At 40.4% G+C, this 21,536-nt stretch overlaps 1 protein-coding gene across 21 annotated transcripts in view; it reads right to left on the reverse strand.

Annotated features, from left to right (window-relative positions):
- The window catches only part of LMO7 (LIM domain 7), a 198,447-nt gene that overhangs the window by 84,458 nt on the left and 92,453 nt on the right, over window positions 1–21,536 (reverse strand). For 18 of the 21 annotated variants that reach the window (XM_086710178.1, XM_086710175.1, XM_086710247.1 and 15 more), the window contains one exon: window positions 9,667–9,773. In XM_086710178.1, coding sequence (XP_086566304.1) covers window positions 9,667–9,773 — 107 coding nt within the window. Of the gene's footprint in view, window positions 1–4,687; window positions 4,776–9,666; window positions 9,774–10,269; window positions 10,369–21,536 lie in introns of those variants that run through there. The other 3 variants (XM_086710236.1, XM_086710194.1, XM_086710241.1) reach the window with 2 other exon arrangements.

Genomic DNA, 21,536 nt, shown 5'->3' on the forward strand with positions numbered 1-21,536 from the left:
GATCCCCTACTTTCCCCCCCCTTTTTAGCTTAAGCTGGTTGAAGGGTGTCCAGGTGGTCCAGCCAGTAAGCAGCTGACTTCAGCATAGGTCATGATCTCACAGCTCGTAGGTTTGAGCCCCAAATCACAGACCTCCCACTGACAGGATAGAGCCTGCTTGGGATTCTCTCTCTCCCACTCTCTCTGCCTCTCCCCTACTCATGCTTTTTAAGAAGTAAGTAAATAATAAAAACTTAAAATAATAATAATAATAACTGGTTTACATGAAGTGTGTTCCAAGCATGTTTTTAATCTTTTTTTTTAATGGAGTTTTATTACACGGTCACTTACGCTTAATGTGGGTTACTTACATTTAGATGGCAAGTATACTTTGTTTCCCTAAAATTCAAGACTTTTCAGTAGTCCTTTAGAAACATGCTTTCTTAGGTTTACTGGGCTCATTGGTCAGTGGTGTCTGAAGCAATGGTACTAGGCTCTTAAGAAAAAGAGAGAACACCTCACCCTGCCTCACAGTTTAGTTGGGATACTCAGGTCAGGAAGGATCCTCAAAAAGGTAGGTCTCCATTGACCAGCAGCCAATCCCACCTGGGACAGCTGCTCAGCATGACAAATTATACCTGGGCAGTTACCCTAGAACATCGCTACCCCATTAACCTAAACTCTGAAAAATAACCAATAAGGTCAATAAATAATACCACTCTTTTTAACATTTTTGATAGTAAAATCAAGTTACATTATCTTATAAAAAATCAAGTTACATTACGTCAAAGAGCATTAACACAAAAGTATGTTTCCTAGTTTCTTGACTTTCTTCCATTGGGTACAACTGGAAGAAAGCAGCGAGACTTTTGACCACCCACACAGTGCCTACTGCTGTCACTTTTTTAGTGTCTAGAGCAAAAACCATAAATACTTTAGATAATATAATCAAGATTTTATGCTGTTAGTATAGCAGACTTTTGATGGACAAAACAGAGGGGAGATGCCCCAAAGTGGCAGCTAAGTTTTCTGTCTGGTGGAAAACAGGACTAGCATGTGCATTTGAGTTCCCTAAAGATGATGAACACCTTTTCAAAAGAAACTCACAAGCCCTGCAAAAGCCTTTTGGAGAATAGTGTCTAGCCCTGCCCATCCAAAGGATAACTTCCTCTCCTCGTGGCCAAAATGACACACTTTTCACAAAAATGAAGGAGGGGAAATGGGACGATTAAAATGAAACAATAAAGTTTTAGATTTGGATTTGTGTGATAGACCGATTCCGGTTTTTATGTACGTTTTGTTTTTAAAATGTGGCAACAAAACTTTTTTAAAAGATTCAAATCAAACTAACATTCACAATTCAGAAAATTTAATAAAAAGTTGGTTGAGGGGCGCCTGGATGGCTCAGTCGGTTGGGCATCTGACTTCAGCTCAGGTCATGATCTCATGGTCCATGAGTTCGAGCCCCGCGTCAGCTCTGTGCTGAGAGCTCAGAGCCTAGAGCCTGCTTCCGATTCTGTGTCTCCCTCTCTCTGACCATCCCCCACTCACACTCTGTGTCTCACTGTCTCTCTCAAAAAAAAAAATAAATAAACATTAAAAAAAAATTTTTTTTTTCAACGTTTATTTATTTTTGGGACAGAGAGAGACAGAGCATGAACGGGGGAGGGGCAGAGAGAGAGGGAGACACAGAATCGGAAACAGGCTCCAGGCTCTGAGCCATCAGCCCAGAGCCTGACGCGGGGCTCGAACCCACGGACTGCGAGATCGTGACCTGGCTGAAGTCGGACGCTTAACCGACTGTGCCACCCAGGTGCCCCTAAAAAAAATTTTTTTAAAAATAAAAGTTGGTTGAGTTCTCATAGAAGGTAACAGAATTGTTTTGGTCCCACATATACAAGGACAAGAGCAAATAGCTATCTGTTGTTCTCTGGTTTCCAGCTTTGCTATTCTAACAAAATAAATTGTAAAAAGTTGACTAGACATAAATGTAAGAAAAACACACCTGTTTTAATATCTGCTCCCAATTGAAAGAAGGGATGAGTCTCAAAAGACCTAAATTCTCATAAGAAAATATAAAGCCTATAGCTAATTGTCACAATTTAAGGACCCAGGGGCCAGATTTGTTTCCTTCATGTTCTTCCACAGGGAACATGTATCTTCAGAGGGTCAAGAAGGGAAAGACAAATTATGAAAATGATCACAGTTGTAAGTCAACACCATTTATTGAGCACTAGTATATGCCAAATACTTTATACTTTACATCCCTGATCTGTAATCATTACAACATGTGAGGTAAGGATAGCCCCCAAATGTCTTACTAAGTTCCGAGAGAGCAGCAGTAACATCCATCTTGTTCACGAAGAAGCAAAGTGATCACAGGGAGGAAACTTAACCTAAGGCCGTTCAGCTACCAAGTGACTGAATGGGATGGGATTAAACCCATGCCAGGGGACACCTAAATCCCTGCCCACATCTTCGATGCTCATCTTAGATCTGTCCATGACAACTGAGGCACAATGACTGAACTTGTTCCATCCTGGGGGAAGGTGACAGAAACGCAGCCCAAGGTGTAGTAGAAATAGTTCAAATGAAAGGTCAAGAAATTTTCAAGTTTCTGTGTGCTCATATTCTTCAAATGGTTACATGTCATAGTCAAAGTTATCGTATCAAAGTCAAAGGTAATTTGTGACTTTTTTCTTACTGGCTTTGATGTTTAATGCTAGGCAAAGGTAAGATGTACCAATGCAGCTAGCCTGGCTTTGGAAGGAATGAGGCTTACTTAGAAACTTGCTGGCAACATTTCTTAAAGTAACTTTCAGGACTCCTTTAAGAAGTTACCTCCAATATCGGTCTTAGCTTTCAAAAATTTCTATTTGTTGCCCTTGAACTTCTACAAGCTACTTCAGCACCTATATAGCCACCATATTTTTCCACCAAAAAGTCTTAAACATACATTTAGATTTATTTCACAAGATGAAGGGATTTGTGATCATGATATGAAAACATTAAAATTTTTCTAAAACTTCTTATAAGCACAGAATATCCTTCAAATGTCCATTAAACATTAGCGGTTGTCATTTTCACATTAGCATAAAGATTAAGACTTCCACCAACTACTTTGAAAGGCACATGGTCTAAAGTTCCCATTTTAGTGTATTATACACTGAGGTGAAGACACATTCTTCTTTTCAATTGTATCCACTTAGACTATGTTGTAATATGCCATATTATTATTCCGGAATGATAAGTGAAAGGCAATAGGAACCAAAGGATCAATGGCTGCTTTGCCTGAACTGTTTTGCAATTTTGAAAGAGGGTAATAAAAAAGAAAAACTTGACAAAGAGGAAAAAATAAGTTTCCATCTTTAAAGCCATGGCTTTAAAACATCCAGGAAGTCAAAATAACTAAAATTTAATTTTCAAATAAACACTTAACACTTAAGATGTCGGGAACTAAGGAAATAAGGAATAATGTAATTGTTTCTGTCCTCAAATAGTCTCAAGTCTAGGGAAAAATTAGATGTAGATGAAAACAAAAGTGCTTTGAAAGCCCAAATGAGAAATCAGTGTCACCTCCAATTAAGTGTCTTCCTGATTAAAAAGTTGAAATGGCTTCTCATCTCTATATACTCTGAGAACCCTGTGCATTTATCTCAAAACAATGTACTCTGTGAACTTAAGAAGACATGTCCTTAATTATAACTTGAACCCCACTAAGGGCAGGGCTCTGTACTTTTTGACTGTTAAGAGTGGCATCTGGGAATCTGATACTTAGATGCTACAGAGAAAATGCCCAATCAATGCCTGATGTGTGACAAACAAGTGAGTGACTCCTGCCCCAAAGTCTCCCCTTACTGAATTAAGTGCTGTTTTCAACTCTAGCTCCAGAAGTAGATGTAAAAACACACACACCCCACACATACACCCTCACACAAATGATCAGGTAAATCATACCACAAGACAGCAAAAAACTCAAAGAAAAGCAATGCTTAACACCTCGAGTTAGTGGTAAAGCTCTCATTTTCAAAAGTGACTGACAGGGCTACCCATACTATGGTGCACGTCATGTCAAAGGTTTGGTTAATTCAACATATGCAGCCCCACAGGTAATAATTTGAAAGACAGAAGAATCTCTTCAAGAAAAATCTGTTTCTTTGGTTTAACCCTTCGAAGGATCTCATCATAAAACAAATGCTAGCTGGTCAAGGGAAGTAAATTCTATCACTCTTCCAGGAACTCAAGGTAGCTGCTAAGCAGATGAGCCACCAAATGAGACTCTGAGGCAATGAGCATCGATGGGGTTACTTTTGAATACAAAGACCCTGGCCAGAAAAGTCCACAGCATTCAAGCCCGACCCAGCAAGCCAAGACACAATCAGGCCCTGTGGCTCTGGGGATTTAAGGGAGTGAAGAGCTGAGGATGGAGAGCTGGCTTTCAGAAACTTATTTATCTCTCCAAGAACTTACCAGCAACTAGAAATGGAGAGGAACTAATACTAGATACAACTTCAGGTATTTTATAGCTTGTCCAGAGTCAGACCTACCTCCTATTCCACAACCTTTCTCTGCGACTAAACACGCTCTTCAATAATCTAACCTTGCGATCAAACAACATTTGAAAACTGTCCGTACATTTTTGCTGTTGGCCTTAAATGGAGTCTTGGCAACCCAAAAGAATTAATGTCCCCTTTCAGGAATTACCTACCACCAGAGAATAACTGAACAGGACAGAAACGTGTGCAGTGCAAACTTCTTTTCTGTTTCATTCTCTTCTAATTGCTTGGTAGGAAGAGAACATTTTAAAATAGTAACATGAATTGACAGGTGGAAGTCACCATGATCAAGTTACTGATCCAAGTTTGGATATCATTATTAAAAAAAACAAAACAAACAAAAAAACCACAGATTGATGTTGAGAAACTCATTTGAAAGACACGAAAAAAAGTAAAAACAGGTTTAAGTCAGCAAATGATGAAAATTACTTCAGAGTAGGTATATTTTTACTTACATGAATTAAAATCTTAAATAAATACTCATATACACATTCATATCCCACGCCCAATTTGACAGACTGTTTAGAGTGCCATCTGGGAACCAGATTCCAGAGAAATGACTTTACAGTATTGCCATAAAATCAAGCACCCTTTTGAAGCTGTACAGAACAGCTAAATCCTTAAATATCACTTTGAGCCTCCTTTATTTTCATGCAGGAAATATGTTAACACTAATTTTGTTTCCAACTACTGTTCCTTTGGCACCTACCATGTGTAAAAAAAATTGATTTCTGCACCCTCCATTTTGATAAGACATTTTTTAAAAACTGAGACATTTGAAGTTACAATTTACACCTAAAATATTAATATCCTAAATGGGAGAGTAAGACTGAATTAGAAAATAATTTTTTTTTCTTTGCATGACTGAAATACTGTGTTCAAAAGCATGGCCATCCTGTAATTGTATTATGAACAGAATGCATCTAAGGAGGAAGAGCTAAAAATTGGACTGGAATGATAAGGGAGCAGAAAGAAGAAACATGCTTACAATCTGCTCACATTCTCAGCTTTAAAATTTCAATATATAATTCGTTAGAGCAATGGTTAAATATATGACTTTGCTTCTGAGTCAAACTGCTAAATGTATAAAATTAAAACCTTTAATAATTCAACTCTCCCTCTCTGCCAACTTCGATTCCTCTAAAACAGGATGACCTCCGAACCACTCTGCTGAGTTGCTTTCTACAACAAGCACTTGCCCTGTGCCGCTTAATGACCAGACCAGGAGATTTGCTACGGGGGCTCTCCAGTGTGCTGTGACGTGATGTGGTCACTGTGCTTGCTTGGCTCCAGGAGTCACAGCACCTCTTCTCTGTGGGCTGTGGCTCTGAGCTCAGTATGGGCATTTAGCAAATGGTTAATAACAATGGTGTCATTATTCATTGCTACAGAAGCCAAATTTCATGGCCTTAGTAAACATCTCAAGTAGGGTAAGTTCAACCTCAATCTACCATTCATGAAGGTGAACTCACAAATTTGCTCATTAGCCTTTCAGGGCAAAAAAAAAGGGGGGGGGGGGCAAGATGGATCCTACCCATTAAAGTCAGGAATGTCAAAGTTAAAAGTATTAACTGAGGGGTGCCTGGATGGCTCAGTCGGTTAAGCGTCTGACTTCGGCTCAGGCCATGATCTCACGGTTTGTGAGTTTGAGCCCTACATCAGGCTCTCTGCTATCAGGGAAAGCCCACTCGGATCTTCTGTCTCCCTCTCTCTCTGCCCCTCCCCCACTCACCCTCTCCCTCTCTCTCAAAAATAAATACATATCTAAAAAGAAATTTTAAATAGTAACTGATAACAATATATGCAGTCTCAGGGCGCCTGGGTGGCGCAGTCGGTTGAGCGTCCGACTTCAGCCAGGTCACGATCTCACGGTCCGTGAGTTCGAGCCCCGCGTCAGGCTCTGGGCTGATGGCTCAGAGCTTGGAGCCTGCTTCGGATTCTGTGTCTCCCTCTCTCTCTGCCCCTCCCCCGTTCATGCTCTGTCTCTCTCTGTCCCAAAAATAAATAAACGTTGAAAAAAAAAATTAAAAGAAAAAAAACAAAAAACAATATATGCAGTCCCAAAATAAATGAGTGACTCAAACACACTTGGAAAAATTCAAGCTACTTCCTGCAAGAAGCAATTGTTAGAAAATTTATATAACATATTAATATGTATAGTTATAGAATTATAGAGTAACCTAGTTCTGTTTGACCAGTAAAAGTTATTATTGCGAATTAAATTGTAAATCTGGAACTGCTGGAAGATAAATATTTGTACTTAGGGCCTGGATGATTGAAATATCAACGGCTCTTTAAATCGGCAGCCTCTGCTCCTGCTACTCCTTCCTATCCACACACCACTCTCCTAGGCTCCGTGCACCATCCATGTTTTTTACGACTGCTGTCCTCTAACAAAAAATACCTCACATTTGCCAACATGGAGGGCATCCACTGGCCTTTCCTATTAGCTTTCCACGCGTCATGCAAACATGGATCTTAGATCGCACTTGCAGCCCGTCTATCAACTGTGCAGTCTTAGCAGCTGAGCTCTGATAGAGCATTTAAAATAATTAAGTATTTTGTCCCATTTTTGCTAGTTTTAATGTATACAGAAGAGCAAAATAATAATGTACTGACACATTACTGCAGACTCAAATTATAATAAGATTTCCTTTTAAAGTGGGCAAACATACTACCACGGAGAAATGTAAGTTATTATACTAAATTATTAATGAGTAAAAAGTTATATTTTAGCAGAAAGTACAGTCTGTTGGTCAGTAGCCTTCATTTCCACATGATTGTCTTGCTGGCACCATTGAAATAAGTCAGGAATTTTATGTCTAGGTCAGGGTTTCTCAACCTCAGCACTACTGATATTTCGGGTTGGAAAATCCTTTGTTATGAGGACCATCCTGTTTATGAAAGGGTTTTTAGCAGCATTCTTGACCCACTAGATGCCAGTAGCACTCCCAGCCCAGTTATATCGACAAAACTATCCCTAACCCTTGCCAAATATCCCTTGGAGGGACAAAACTGCCCCCAGGTGAAAACCACTGGTCTAACCAACACCAAGTCCCTCAATCTACAATAAAGAAAGGACAAGATTTGACCTACAGAAATCTCCACATTATGTAAGAACAAAGACTAAAACCTACGAAATGCATGGATATTTACTAGCCAATAATTTGCTTTCCTATATACCTGCTTCCTTTTATAAAAATGCAATCTCGGGGCAGAAGAGCTGTGGCCAACATTTTTCAGTAAGCCACTTGCCAGCTTCCTCAAGTCTCATAACCGGGAGGCTCCCATGCTTCCACTGCAGCAGACCCAGGGTCAAGCCCTGTGTTCTTTGGGCCAACAAGACAGAATTCTCAGGGGAAATGTTCCTGAGCAGAGTTGAGGCTCTCAGGCATTCTCACTAGTACTACCTGGGCACGCCTTTATGGACTTGCGGTCTCCACTGAGACAAGTTGTTCTGCATACTTCCTACTACAGCTGTAACTACGTGACCTCCCAGTTTCAGTTCGTCAGGGATTTAATTTCACTCAAGGCTGTGCCCAGGTACTGACTTTTTTCCTGAACACCGTAGACCCAACATCTCATAAAACAGGCTCCAGGCAAGTTTTGCTCAGAGCATTCTTGGAATTAGAAGCCAACAAACATGTTTTGCCTAATAGGTAGCCTACTCAAACATCTGCTACAGGGTTTCAAAATGGTATGACTGGGGTAGGGTGGGGGGGGGGGGTGTTTTTTCCTTAAGTTGTTGCTGTTCATTAAGAATAAAACACTTTGTAAGTGAAAACTTTCTTTGCCCATCAGATAGGTGTCTGGAGAGATTGCTGATTAGTAAAAATAAAACAAATTCATCCATGCAGTAATTTTTCATGGATATCAAGCATGTCCTCGCAATACTGCAGAAGTCAACGTGCCATTTTGGTGATGAAACTTAGGAACAAACTATCTTCCAATTAATCAGAAATGTAGACAGACCCCTCCCTGCTATGCACTTATCAAGGTTGTGTAGTTTAGAAATGCTAATTCAACAGAAGTAGAAGCCCAAGTTCAAAATGGACTGTTTGTTTAAAAATACGTATTGTTAGCTTTGAAAACATGAATTCTATCTGAGATTTTAGGTTTTACTGCTAAAAGACCATGTGTACTATGAAACTTACATAGAGAGTTATTTTTCTTTAGGAAAAAATATTGGCCATTTTTAAGATTTTACCATCAATTTTAAATAACTTTTAAAGCTACCACAACAGGGAAATCAACCATATAAACTAAATCTTTGTCTAAAACGGTAGAAACTAATTTTCCCATTTCTATTACTCCTACAGCTAGAATAATATTCTCTCCTTTTGAAAAAAAAATGTTAATTAGGTTTAAGAGTCGTGATAAAGAGGTAGTCATTATCACAAAATTAAATCATTTTTCTGTCACCATTATCTGGTAACAAAAGTTTATTCCGATTCACTGAAAGCAAATTAGATTTATAGGAAAAAAAATCTCACAGGAGCTTAAAACCAGATTTCCTGAAACCATATACTCCTACATGACACCATTTTCCATCTAAAACACAACGGAGACACCTGTGCACATTTTCACCCCTACTTTCACTTTCTCATCCCCACTATTAAAATAGTGAAAAACTGTTCATTTTTAGAAATCCTCCACAACTGACAAGGTCATTAGCATTCCGCCAGGCATTGCTGCCTTCCAGATTACAAAAGAAAGTCTCTTTAACCACTGTCCCAGTCTCATTTTTGTTAGCAAGTCTTAATTCCAAATACATAAAGACCATATGAAAATAATTCTGTTTACTCTATAAATATAACCTCTAAGTTTGTTTTATAAGCATAATGGCCATTCTCCCCATTAGAAACCAAACACTACCACGTTGGACAAGCATTAAAATATAAACTACCATTTCAGTTAGTAGAGAGATTTAAAATAACAACATGCCATGATCTCAATTACAGACAGCTTCGATTCACAGTGCCTCAGCTATTTTTTAAATAATCTGTTTTGGAATGAGAGCAGAGGAAGACAGAGGAACAATTTTTCAGTCATCATAAAATCTCAGAAATTCTTTGCACTTGAGCCACAAGCCCTAAGCTTAAAAAACATATAACAAACCAGTGAAACTTACCTGACAGTGACTCGGTTTGATAAATCCTGTAGATCCCCAGGATGGAAAAGCTGGGCTTCTTTCAATCCAATCTGTTCACAAGCTTTCAAAAAAACGTTTATATTATCCTGTGAAAAGAAGTGGAAAGTGATTGCTTAGCCGATCTCTCTCTCAAACAAAGGGTACACGATTTTATGATAGAACTTCTAAGCTTCAAAGTCCAATTACAGCCAGCAAAAAATGAGGCAGCAAGACTAGTGCATACATTTTTTTTTAATTACATGGGCATGTATAGCCTTTCAGTCTTCCAGAGCATTCACGGTAGCACTAGCTTATGCCTGGGCATACGCTGTTCTGTGATCTTTGTGACCGGCACGTTAAACATTACCTGTTACAGGACAAGTGCCTAGCCACTGAGCAGTAATCTACACTTTGATGTCAGCTCTGCTCTGCAAACAAACGCCCTCTTCCCAGCTTTGCACGACAAGCCTCACCTCTCCTCTTTAAAAATAACTCCAGCTACTGACAGTCACCCACCCAGAAACTGTTGGCAGGGAAGAAATAAGAGGAGGAACATTCTGTTTCTATGATTACAAATTACAGAACGACCGTGGAATACCACACCTGGAATCTGGGTTTGGTTGCTGAGCTGGCTCTTGACAGACAGGGAAACCATACTACAGGACCCAGGAAAAGCCTAACGTTCATTGGCTAAATCTCATAGTTTAGGTGTGGTACATTATTCACACACGCCCTGCACCTGCTTCAGGAACTGCCGCCAAAAAAAAAAAAAAAAAAAAAAAAAAAAAGGAAATCTAGGTTGCCCTCCTGCCTAATTTCACAAACCAAAATCCTCCTTTCACAAACCAATGCTTTCCATTCATGTAAACTGCTGCCCAAACATGGACTACTACAGATACACATTTGGTGGGCAGAATTAGCTGGAGTTTCCCTCTTCTCCTTTATGAGGTTGAGCTTGGGAAGATCGCGTGGGGACTCTACCTTCTCTTGGTTAGGACTCTCAAGGAAGAGAACAGCCTTCTAGCATGCCAACACACATTTGTCCACGTGCACATGCCAGTGCTCTCACACCACATCTGTAGTTTAAGAGGGCCTCCCTGAAACCTCACCTCCCTAACAGCTGGCTCTGAGGAACCAGAAGATAGCCTGCCGCTTGGAAAAAGACAATTACTCTTTTCCCATGCTGAGAAGCCAATCCCTACAAGAAAAGGCAGGATGGCCTAGCAAAGTGGGAAGGAAAGATACAGAAGCAAGGAGGAAGAAGCTAATTTTAGCAGCATGGATTCCTGGAGAGTGAGGGGATTTAGGGAAAAGGTGAGCAAATGCACAGCAAGAGAAAAGCCACACCAACTACTAGGGACTAAGAGACATTCAAAACAAAATATTTGTGTGTGGGGGGAGGGAGGTTATTCTAGTGCACTATCAGTAAAAGGCAGCGTGAACTACCTGGCTGAAAGCTAAAATCCATGCTCACTTTAAGTAAGAGGTCAAAGAGCAAAAGAATTTATAAGTCCAAAGTTGAACGGCTCAATGGAAGATGATAAATCTGACTTGGTGGAAAAAAACAAAAGGGGGAAATCACATATTGGCAATATTCCGGAAGGAGCAACAGTGATCATTTTGTTAAGCTCGCATAATTAAAAAAACCCATACAATCTCATTACCCAATGATTCAAATTAACGGTTCTAAAACTGGCCTTCAGAGAAGCAGACAAGAACGAATGGTTTGGTGTTTCAGTACTCCAAATCCCACAGGAAGAAAAGTACGTTTCAAAAGAGGAAGAAAAAAACCATTAGAAGTCTTCCCAACACATACACACACACACACACACACACACACACACACACACACACACACGAAGTCTTCCCACAAACTCAATTTGGTTGAATGTTTAAAATGTTATAAAACATTATGACACAGTTAAACAGAAAGCAAGTACAGAAAGTAAGCCGATTGCACTGACTGCCAAAATAGTCCTTCATGTGTTTTCTAAAAACATAATAGCAGTCATCCAGTTGACAAATATATATACAGATTGCTAAGAACAAAACTACATATGCCTCAAAACCCACCCAATTATTTAGAAAGAAACCACTTAAAATCAAAGTGATTATAGTTAATTAGAGATGAAGGGAAAAATAGAATATGATTAAATTCTAGTTTTAAATAAAGCCTTTACATGAAAAAGCAGAGTTTCTCTTAAATAGTTCAATGCCACTCAAGTTGACTTTACAAACGAGGCTGCACATGGCCTATGCAGCAGGAACAGGTTGTATTAAGATCACAATTGTAACCTAAATCCAGCTTACTGGACTTGAGCCCACGGGTAATTTATTTTTTGCAATTTCAAAGGACCTAGGCAGAGAGTTCCCTCAGGGAAGATACAGAATTATCAAATGAAATTTTAATGTCTGTTGAACCATCGAGAAGCCACACCCCACTCAACATATTAAAAGGGAAGCGTTTAGTCTTCATTAATGGAATCATTTACCCTGGAAACTAGCAAAGATAAAGTAAAAACAAAGGACAAACGTGAAAACATCTCATTGGACTGTTAGCCAGGACAGAGACCAGTAGCTCTGCCACTAACTTTAGAAATAACATTTCTAACATTATTAATGTATCAGCCTTTCTGGCCCTATTGTCCGCCTCTGTGAAATGAGCAGTTTCTGGATCCAAACCCCATTCCCAAGGGCACACACCTCTGTGCCAGCGGAGAGAAGCCCGGCCCTCCCCAGCTCAACCCTTCACACGAGTATTGCATAGCCCAACTTGCAGAAAAGACTTCATGGCAAAAGCCACCACTAAGCATCTGCAATTCTCACACGTTGAGGACGGAAAGTGGCTTCACAAAAACAAAACAAAATGAGGATCCCGGATGATCTGCAATAGCCTCTTTCAGTGTTGTTCTTCTAAGGTAGGAATAAAAGCAGACACTATAAACAGACAAGGTGGGATGGCTCAAGATTTTCACATTCTTCCCCAGAGCCTCTCCATCCCTTTGCCTTGAATCAGTTATAAGGGCAATCATAACAGGGTAAATTAGAGAGAGATTAAGGAGTCAGGAACAGTACCTGCTAACACCTGAAGCAAGATGAGGACTCCATAAAAATTTACCAATATTCCCAGGTTTATAGTAGCGCAGTGCAGTACCTCTACTGATTATCTACTGCTACATAGCTAGTTATCCCAAAACTTAGCAGCTTAAAACAATACAGACTGATACAGTTTCTGAAGGTCAGGAATTCAGGAGTGACCCAAGTTGGATTGTTCTGGCATGGAGGTCCCTGAGCAGGCTGTAGACATCAGGCCAGACTGCAGTCACCTGAAGACCTTCCTGTGGCTTGAAGGAGCCGCTTCCAAAGAGGTGCACTTGTAGGTGGCAAGTTGGGGCTGGTTGTCGGCAGGAAGCCTCAGTTCTGGATCAAATGGACATCTCCATCGGCTGCCTGACAGAGTGAATGATCCAAAGGAAAGCAAGATAGAGGCTGCAGGGTCTCGTGGCCTATCTTTTCAAGTCACACAATATTTCCTCAGTATCCTGCTGATGGACTAGGTCGGCCCCATTCAATGCAGGGAGGACTACGCAAGAACATAAATGGCAGGAGGCGGGATCAGTGGGGACCAGTTACCACAGTTCACTCGTGAGCCCTAATGGTTCATGTCCTTCCCATATGCAAAATACACTAATCCCTTCCCAAAGCCCTAGAAATGTTCACCCCTATACAAGGTGAGCTCCAAGTTCATAATTTCATCTAAACCAATTCTGGCTTTACATGAGGCTCCTCAGGTGGATATCCTTAAGGACAGCCCTCGAATACAGTTCCTCTCAACACAAATACCAGTGAGCTAAAGCAACAAGTTACTTGTCCCCACATACCCAACACAGTGGTGTAGGGTAACCTCTAGATATATTCCAGCTCAAATGTGGAGAAATGAGGGCACACAGGAGTCACTACACCTCAGGAACTCTGAAATCCTGCAAGGCATAGATTGGTAGGTCTTTCATTAGTCTTCAAGGCCAGTGAATTCGTCATGGTTTTTGCTTCATCCTCCGGATTCTTGATTCCCCCTTAAAGTCATCATTTGCTTCCTTAAAAAGTACTTTGTGTCTGCAGGTATGTAGCTTTCTCAGTCTGCTTTCTGCCTAAAAAAGTTTGGGGGACTAATTTTGTAACCTTCTGTCCTTTTCAGTCTATGTTTACAGCTTCTAAATAGAATTCCCTCAATACCATCTTTTATGAATCCTATTGGCCCTTACTTTCATTAGATAAAAGCCGCACCCACAAATCCCTTCAAGGGGGAACAGCAGCCCTCCTCTTAGTCCACTGAGATGACAGAGGGACATCACCTTTATGCTTCTTAGAAGCCCTGTCATTTGGATGGACTTCCGAGGCACTTCTTTGGATCTTTCCAAGATCTTCAAGGATTTTACAGCCACACGCTCAGCTTCATCTTCAGACCCTGTCTTCCTGCTAGTGTGCACTTAATTTGATGTTGGCCTGAAAGCCATTTCTCAATGTTAGCCTCCTTTACTGACTAAAGAGGCTGACAATTTTCAAAACCAGCAATTCCTGTGCCCCTCTTGTTTATCATGTTATCTGCTGTCCCACATTTTACTTATGATCAGCAAGAGGATGCCAGGCAGCACTTCAGCACACTACCTGGAGGTCTCGGCTAGAACACCTAATTAGGTACAATGTATAGGTACAAGGGAGAGAATCATCGGGACCACATTAGAAGATGGCTACGGTACTTGAACACAATCATATATTATACATTTCTATGGAATCTTAACTCCTCTCTGTCTCCATTATACATCCTGAAGAGTCACAAGAAGGATAACGTGAGGCCAAAATGAATATTCTCACACTAGACGCAGAGGTAACATGGGTCTTTGGCGACATGAACTCTTTCAGAGCCTTTCACCCCACTTTCCTTCTCAAAGCACTTATCCAGTAACACAGACTCATGTCACTTCAGCAGATTACTTTGCTTTCTTATCAGGGATGGGAGTTGAGGAGAGTATCAGGGGACCAGAGTTGAATGAATATATTTTAGCAAGCTGCTATCCGTCAATATAAGGGCTCTCTCAGTACTTTTTTCTCTTCGTCCCAAGCCCCCATTCACTCCCACTCCTCTTCGCTAAAAGGTGCTTTCTGGCTTGGTCAACTGAACATCTGAGTCTTGATTTCAGCTCAGATCATGATCCCAGGGTCATGGGATCAAGGCCCAAGTCAGACTCTGTGCTGACCGTGGAACCTGCTTGGGATTCTCTCTAAAAAAAAAAAAAAAGTTTAAAAGATTTAAAAAAAAAAGAAAAGAAAGAAAGAATATACCCTCAAGAATTAAAGAGTTTCCCAAACAAGTACATGCACATGCACATTAATAGCAGTACTATTCACAATAGTCAAAAGGTAGAAAGAGCTAAAATGTACATTTACAGCAATGGATAAACAAACTGTGATATATTCACACAAAGGCATATTAGTTACCCATTTAAAAAAAATGAAGAACTGATACATTTTACAGCATGGATGGACCACCAAAACATTATGCTAAGTAAAAGCTAAACACACACATTTACATATTCCATTTATATGAAATATCTCGAATAGATAGATCCTTAAGAGAAAGAATGCAGATTGGTTGTTGACAGAGGAGTTTGGCAAGGGACAGTATGAAATAGGAAGTGACCTAATAGGTAAGAGGTTTCACTGGGGAGGGATGGAAATGTTTGGTGACTGCACAACACAGTGAATATACCATATGCCACTGAATTGTCCACCTTGAAATGGCCGTATTTGTTATGTAAATTTCACCTCCATAAATTTTTTGAAGGAGTGTCTTCTCTAACGTGCTTAAAAATGTAAATGTCCTTGGGGCGCCTGGGTGGCGCAGTCGGTTAAGCGTCCCACTTCAGCCAGGTCACGATCTCACCGTCTGTGAGTTCGAGCCCCGCGTCGGGCTCTGGGCTGATGGCTCAGAGCCTGGAGCCTGTTTCTGATTCTGTGTCTCCCTCTCTCTCTGCCCCTCCCCCGTTCATGCTCTGTCTCTCTCTGTCCCAAAAATAAATAAACGTTGAAAAAAAAAAATTTTTTTTAAAAATGTAAATGTCCTTTAAAGTGTTGATTCACTTATGTATCTCATTTACATAAATGGCATTATGGTCCACATTTTTGTCTTAGAGCTTCAACCATTTTGTTACACAAAAGTCTCAATCCTCATTAAAGTCTATACTATACCTCCCTAGGCTCTTACACTGACCAAAGTCATTTTCATTTTCACTTGGAGGAACTTAAAAAAACGTATCTTTCATACATTTCTTTGAAATATATCTTTAATGATATACTTTCAAGACTTCCAACTTCTAGAGGGAATACTTTGTATCAAGAAACCTTAATGTGACAACAAATGGAGAATGTCTATTCATAATGTCAAACCAGTTAGACCCACTTCTGCAAAAGTATAGAGGGTCAAAAGTGTCATCAATAAAAATGGATTCTTTACATAAAGACAAAGAGATTTATTACAGAAGCCCTGAATAAGATCAAGATCCTAATTCTGAAAAAGAGTAAAACGGTCTGTGCTCAGGGCTATAGCCGTACAGACAACAAGGGCCATATAGTCAACACCCATAAACAAAACCTAGCTAGAATGACATCACCTGAGAATGTTCCCTCATCAATGAGCCAAGTGCTCCTCGTGTGCTCACCTGTGCCCTGTTACTCCCAGTAAGTTTCTAGGCCTACTCTGAGCAAGATTTTTTTTTTTATTAAAAAAGAGAGCACATTATCCAATTCCTCTGAACCTGGGAACATGACGGTGTGGATCAATTTATCGGAAGGCCAAGAGACTTGGTGACCTCAACTCCTTTTCCATTTATGATATGGTACCAAAGCCCCTGTCTCCTCTTTCCCTGGCATTGACAGTGTCAAAAGTTAGAAAGTATATGCCAGCCATCAAGAGGTTGTATCCACTGTTTGAGGCAGAGAAACTGAACTAAATCTCTACGTTAGAATAACAGTCCCTAGCCAGCCACGTCAGAATCTCTAGAGGGAGCACACGGTCACCACACAGGTGATGCTGATGCACACGCTAGACAACAGCCGACCTAGCCTCTGGCCACTCAACACGGGGTCCACACACCAGCACCATCAATTGGGAGCCTGTGAGACATGCAGACTCTAGCTCCACCCTGGACCCACTCAATCAGAATCCACATGCTAAGTGAATCACTCAGGTGATTTGAGTCTTTGTAGACATAAGTTTTCTGGCAAGTAACAAAATAAGGAAAGTCTGAGCACAAGTCACGTAGGGACCGTGGAGCTCACCAATGCACCACCTCCAAAAGTACTCACATTCCATTCTGGTGATGTACTAATTGTGATCAATCGCAAGTATTCGAAAGCAATTCCCAAGCAGCAAAGTGACTACAATATATCCAAGTGTGCATTTTAATTATATAGTTTCCATTAAGAAAGTGGTGTGGTTGCAATTTTCGTCAGGGGCACTAGTTTTATTATTATTTTAGAGACTTCATCCTCTATTTTATGGCTTAGTGAAGAAATGTAAGCTGTGTTACTAATACCTACATGTTATGATTACAATATGTAGGTAAACCTACAGATCCAACTTCGGTACTTATTTGAGGAAAGTAAGCAGTACGTTTTCCTTCGGTTCTTACCTGTCTGCCAAGAGAAAGCCTCAGTCATGTGCTGATAGATAGCAAAGGATTGGGGGATGAGGAGAGTAATAAGGTTTTGTCACATGTGGAGTGGAGATGGGAATAAGAACCAGCTAGGAATGCTTAAAAGGAATGGCCAAGTGACACTGAGGGCCCAGGGGATTATAGATGATAAACCACCAAGCTGCTGGCGTAGTTTTCTCCAGCACTGCTTGGCAGAGGAGGAGCAAAGACCATACCGAGAGGCAGAACCAAGCACTGGCAAGCAGGGGAAGGGCAAGCAGAGGGCTGTGCTCTGGTAAAAGGGTGGTCACTGAAATGCTTCATCAACCCCGGGTGACAATGAACTACACAGAAGCAGTGACAGGCTGTCACACTGCACCGTGCATTAAGGTACGGTCTTCCATGGTGTTCAGATGAAATATACATCAAAAATGAAGGAGTTCTCAAACATACTTACTCTTTTGAAAGCAAGAAAAGAAAATGCTGAAATAGAGGCTTAAGAACTTCTGAGACCAACATGGGGAACAAAAGAAAAATGTTCTGTCGTCAAATTATCCATGTTCTACATTCCAAAGTAAAACAGATACGTAATTGCTTAAAGAAACACATCATAATGATGCCAAAACACATTTTGGGAAGCAGTAAAGCACGTTTAATGAAGGCAAACGACACAGTAAAACTTAAGAGCTAGCTGGGAATTCACGGTCCTTCAGTATAACTGCTCCTACCCCCCTTCCGAGAGTCACTTTTACAGGTGATGTGTCTGGATCATCAGCCCTTGTATTTGCTTTTCCAGCCTCAGGGACTCCTTGCTTTATGAGACTGATTCTCTTTTAGTCATTTCTCTGTCAAAAAAAGTCCAAAGACTCCCTCGCTGTAATTGTAAAACACCAATCCTAAATCTGACTACTTAATATGAACTAACTCCCAAGAGAGCCCCTTAGCTACTTAGTTCTCCTGCCTCCTACCCTCCACACATTCCCCCAACCTCACATCTTCTCTTCAAATATCCCCAGTTTTCTCAGTGCCCCTTGGCCCTCTGTGACAGTTTTCAGTTCTCATGTCATCCCAACCAGCCCTTCGCTGAATCGCTGATTTTCTCGAGTTAACATCCACTGAACTCTTATCATATGCTAGGCAGCATTCTGAGGCCCTTTACACAAACTATGTCAAATTCACACTAAAAAAGCTTAGGAAGTCTTATTGTACCCATTTTACACATGAGGAAACTGAGGCTAAAAAGCGTGTGACTTACCCCAGGTCATCCAGTAAGTGGTGGAGTGAGGATTCAAAGCAAACAGTTCAATTCCTGAGTCTGTGCTCTTAACCACTATATTGATTTCCCATTAATGCTATAACAAATCACCGCATCAGTGGCTGAAAACAAGACCAGTTTATTACCCTATAGCTCTGGAGGTCAGAAGTCCAAAATCAGTCTCATTGTGGTAAAAATCAAGGTGTTGGCAGGGCTGCATTTCTTTCGGAAGCTCTAGGAGAAAATCCATTTCTTTTCCTTTTCCATCTTCCAGAGGCCCTCTCCTCCATGTTCGAAACCAGCAGCACCAGCCTGAGTCTCTATTGTACCACCATCTGACTAGTTCTTGCTCTCTTCTACTTAATAGGACTCTTGGGATTATCCTGGGCCCACCTAGATAATCCGGGATCCTTTCTTCATCTCAAAGCAACTGGTTAGCAACCTCAATTCTACCCGGAACCCAATGCTTAATCTCCTCTTACAAGACATTGGTAGGTTCACTGCATTAGAGCATGAACATTATTGGGAGCCATTCTTTCTATGACAACCATCACTGTTCCTTATAGACAATTTCCTTCTCAAAATGAAGCATATGTAACTCAAAACAGGACTCCAGGTGTGGTTAATTATCAAAGTCATCACTTGATGGGTCACTAATAATTATCCTCTTATAAAATGCAAATGACAGTGATTTTGAAGATTTAGTGAGGAAACAGGTGATTGATTGGCAGTTTCTAGGAATATAGTAAGTAGCCAATAAATGGACCTTACTTCTCATTACAGGCCACAGGTGCTTTGCCTTGTGGCATCTATATGATGCTGTTGGCTAACTGAGATGTACACTGGCAGCAACCAGTTCACAGGGACAAGATAATTCACAGGAAGATGACCTGTGGACTTTAATGGACCAAGAAGCTAGTGAAATTTAGCATAAACTAAGGTGGATATAAAGAATCTGAAATGCAAATCACAGGATTCTATTAAGTGAGGTTTCATGGATAAAGGCATAAAGTGCAAGTTTGCAGATAAGTGCAAGTTTCCGATTAAGTTTGCAGATAATACAAAACCACTGCTTTCTTGTGATTTTTTTCCCCCAAAAAACCAAATCTATTCCTGATAAATATCCTTTTGGAGACTTGCAGCCATCTAGATCACATTAAATTGCAGATTTTGATATTCAGTACATTAACTATGTCTGATTGTTCCAACATTTACAAACAAGACTAAGTATAATCCCCATGTTTTTATTCCATCCTTTTTTTAAAAAAATGAAAATAGTGCAAGTACAAAGCCCTAAGGCAAACTGTAGAAACTTCTCTCCAAGTTTATATGGATTTACATTTAGCTCCTTAAAATTGAGCTTTTTTACTCAACTACTTAAGATTTCACCTACAGATATTATCTGGTCTACTTTTCTCCATCTTGACTACAACAAGGCCACAACAGACAGTTGGCAGGAATTAAGACATGTCTAAAAGGGGAGGGGTGGTAAAATGACTGAATAAACCATAAATGAATAAAATGAGCATCATGTCAGGGAAATGATCAGGCAACAAGGAATGCAGAGATTCCCATCTTTTCCACAGGACACCCCCACACAATGGTTGCTTTGGGGGCATGCAGGCCTGTTATTGCCACATTCCTTGTGAAGCCGGAGATGAGGATTTTAAATGAAACCTGAGGGTCTGCAAATGTTGGCTCCAATTTTAAAAACAAGCAAAAATGGCTTAAGTCAAACAAAACTCATCATGAGCCATTTCATGACCTCTTGCTGGTCTCCTGAACTCGCCATGGTACCAACCCGGTAATATTTTTCTTTAGAGCATTTGTGGTGGACAAGGCTGGCTTCTAATGTTACTTTCTTGTTAAATAATCACAAACCATCCATCCCTTTAATCATCTTTTCCATCATGCTATCAGGGAACAATATCTAAGACTGACACTGATCACTCTGACATTTGCAAATCTGCAATCTTATGCAAACTGCCTAAGAATAATGTAATACTGTCTAACCAATTATCCGGACACTCCATGGCCAGTCAAGTTGACACACAAAACTAGTCATTACAACTATCAAAACTGTTTTTCAGCTGCCCTTCCTGCTTTTCTTCTTAATTTCCTTCAGTCTACTCATCACATACCAATTTGTGATTTTCTTACTTTTACATTTTATTGAGATATAATTCACATACAAGTCATGAATTTAAAGTGTGTGATTCAATGGTTTTTGGTATGTTCACAGATACATGTACATCCTTTACCACAGGCAACCAAAGATCTCTAACAACAAATTAAATTCCTTTCAAAGGTCCCCAGTGGCTTCTCATCATGCTAGAAGTAAAATGTGATCTACCACCAAAGCTGATAGAGCCACATACATCTTTGCTGGCCTACCTCTCTACCTTACTCAGTTCCAGATCCATAGTCCTTGCTGGCCCAGCTTGATCCTGCCTTGATCCCCCCTTGTTTCCTTCTGTCTGGAAAAGTCTCATGATCCCCGTACATTACCCTCCTTCAGTTTATTCAGGTCCCCGATCAAATGTCAACTCCAGAAACAAGATGTCGGTAAGCACTTTCTCTGAAACACTTCTCATACTCAATCATTCGCTATCCATTCACTTTATTTTTCCCAGTGTAATTATTGTCAACTGACGAGGTATTACATATTCTGCATGATAACTATTAGTACCTGGTAAGTTATTACTGACCTGCTGACCATGCTCCATTAGGGAGGAACTTTCTCTGCCTTACTTGTGGCTTTGTTCCAAGTTCCAAGAATAGTGCCTGGCACATAGTAGGTGTTCAATAAATACTTTTAGGAAGGGAGGGATAGTCATGGGCCTAAAACCTATCAAATAACTGATGTGTTCATACCAGTCTTAGACCTGGGTTCTATTTCTTATTAACTTCATTTGCTCTACTGT

The sequence above is a fragment of the Puma concolor genome, chromosome A1 (genome assembly GCF_028749965.1).
Source record: "Puma concolor isolate L17-30 chromosome A1, mPumCon1.1.hap2, whole genome shotgun sequence".
In the NCBI taxonomy this organism is placed as follows: Eukaryota; Metazoa; Chordata; class Mammalia; order Carnivora; family Felidae; genus Puma; species Puma concolor.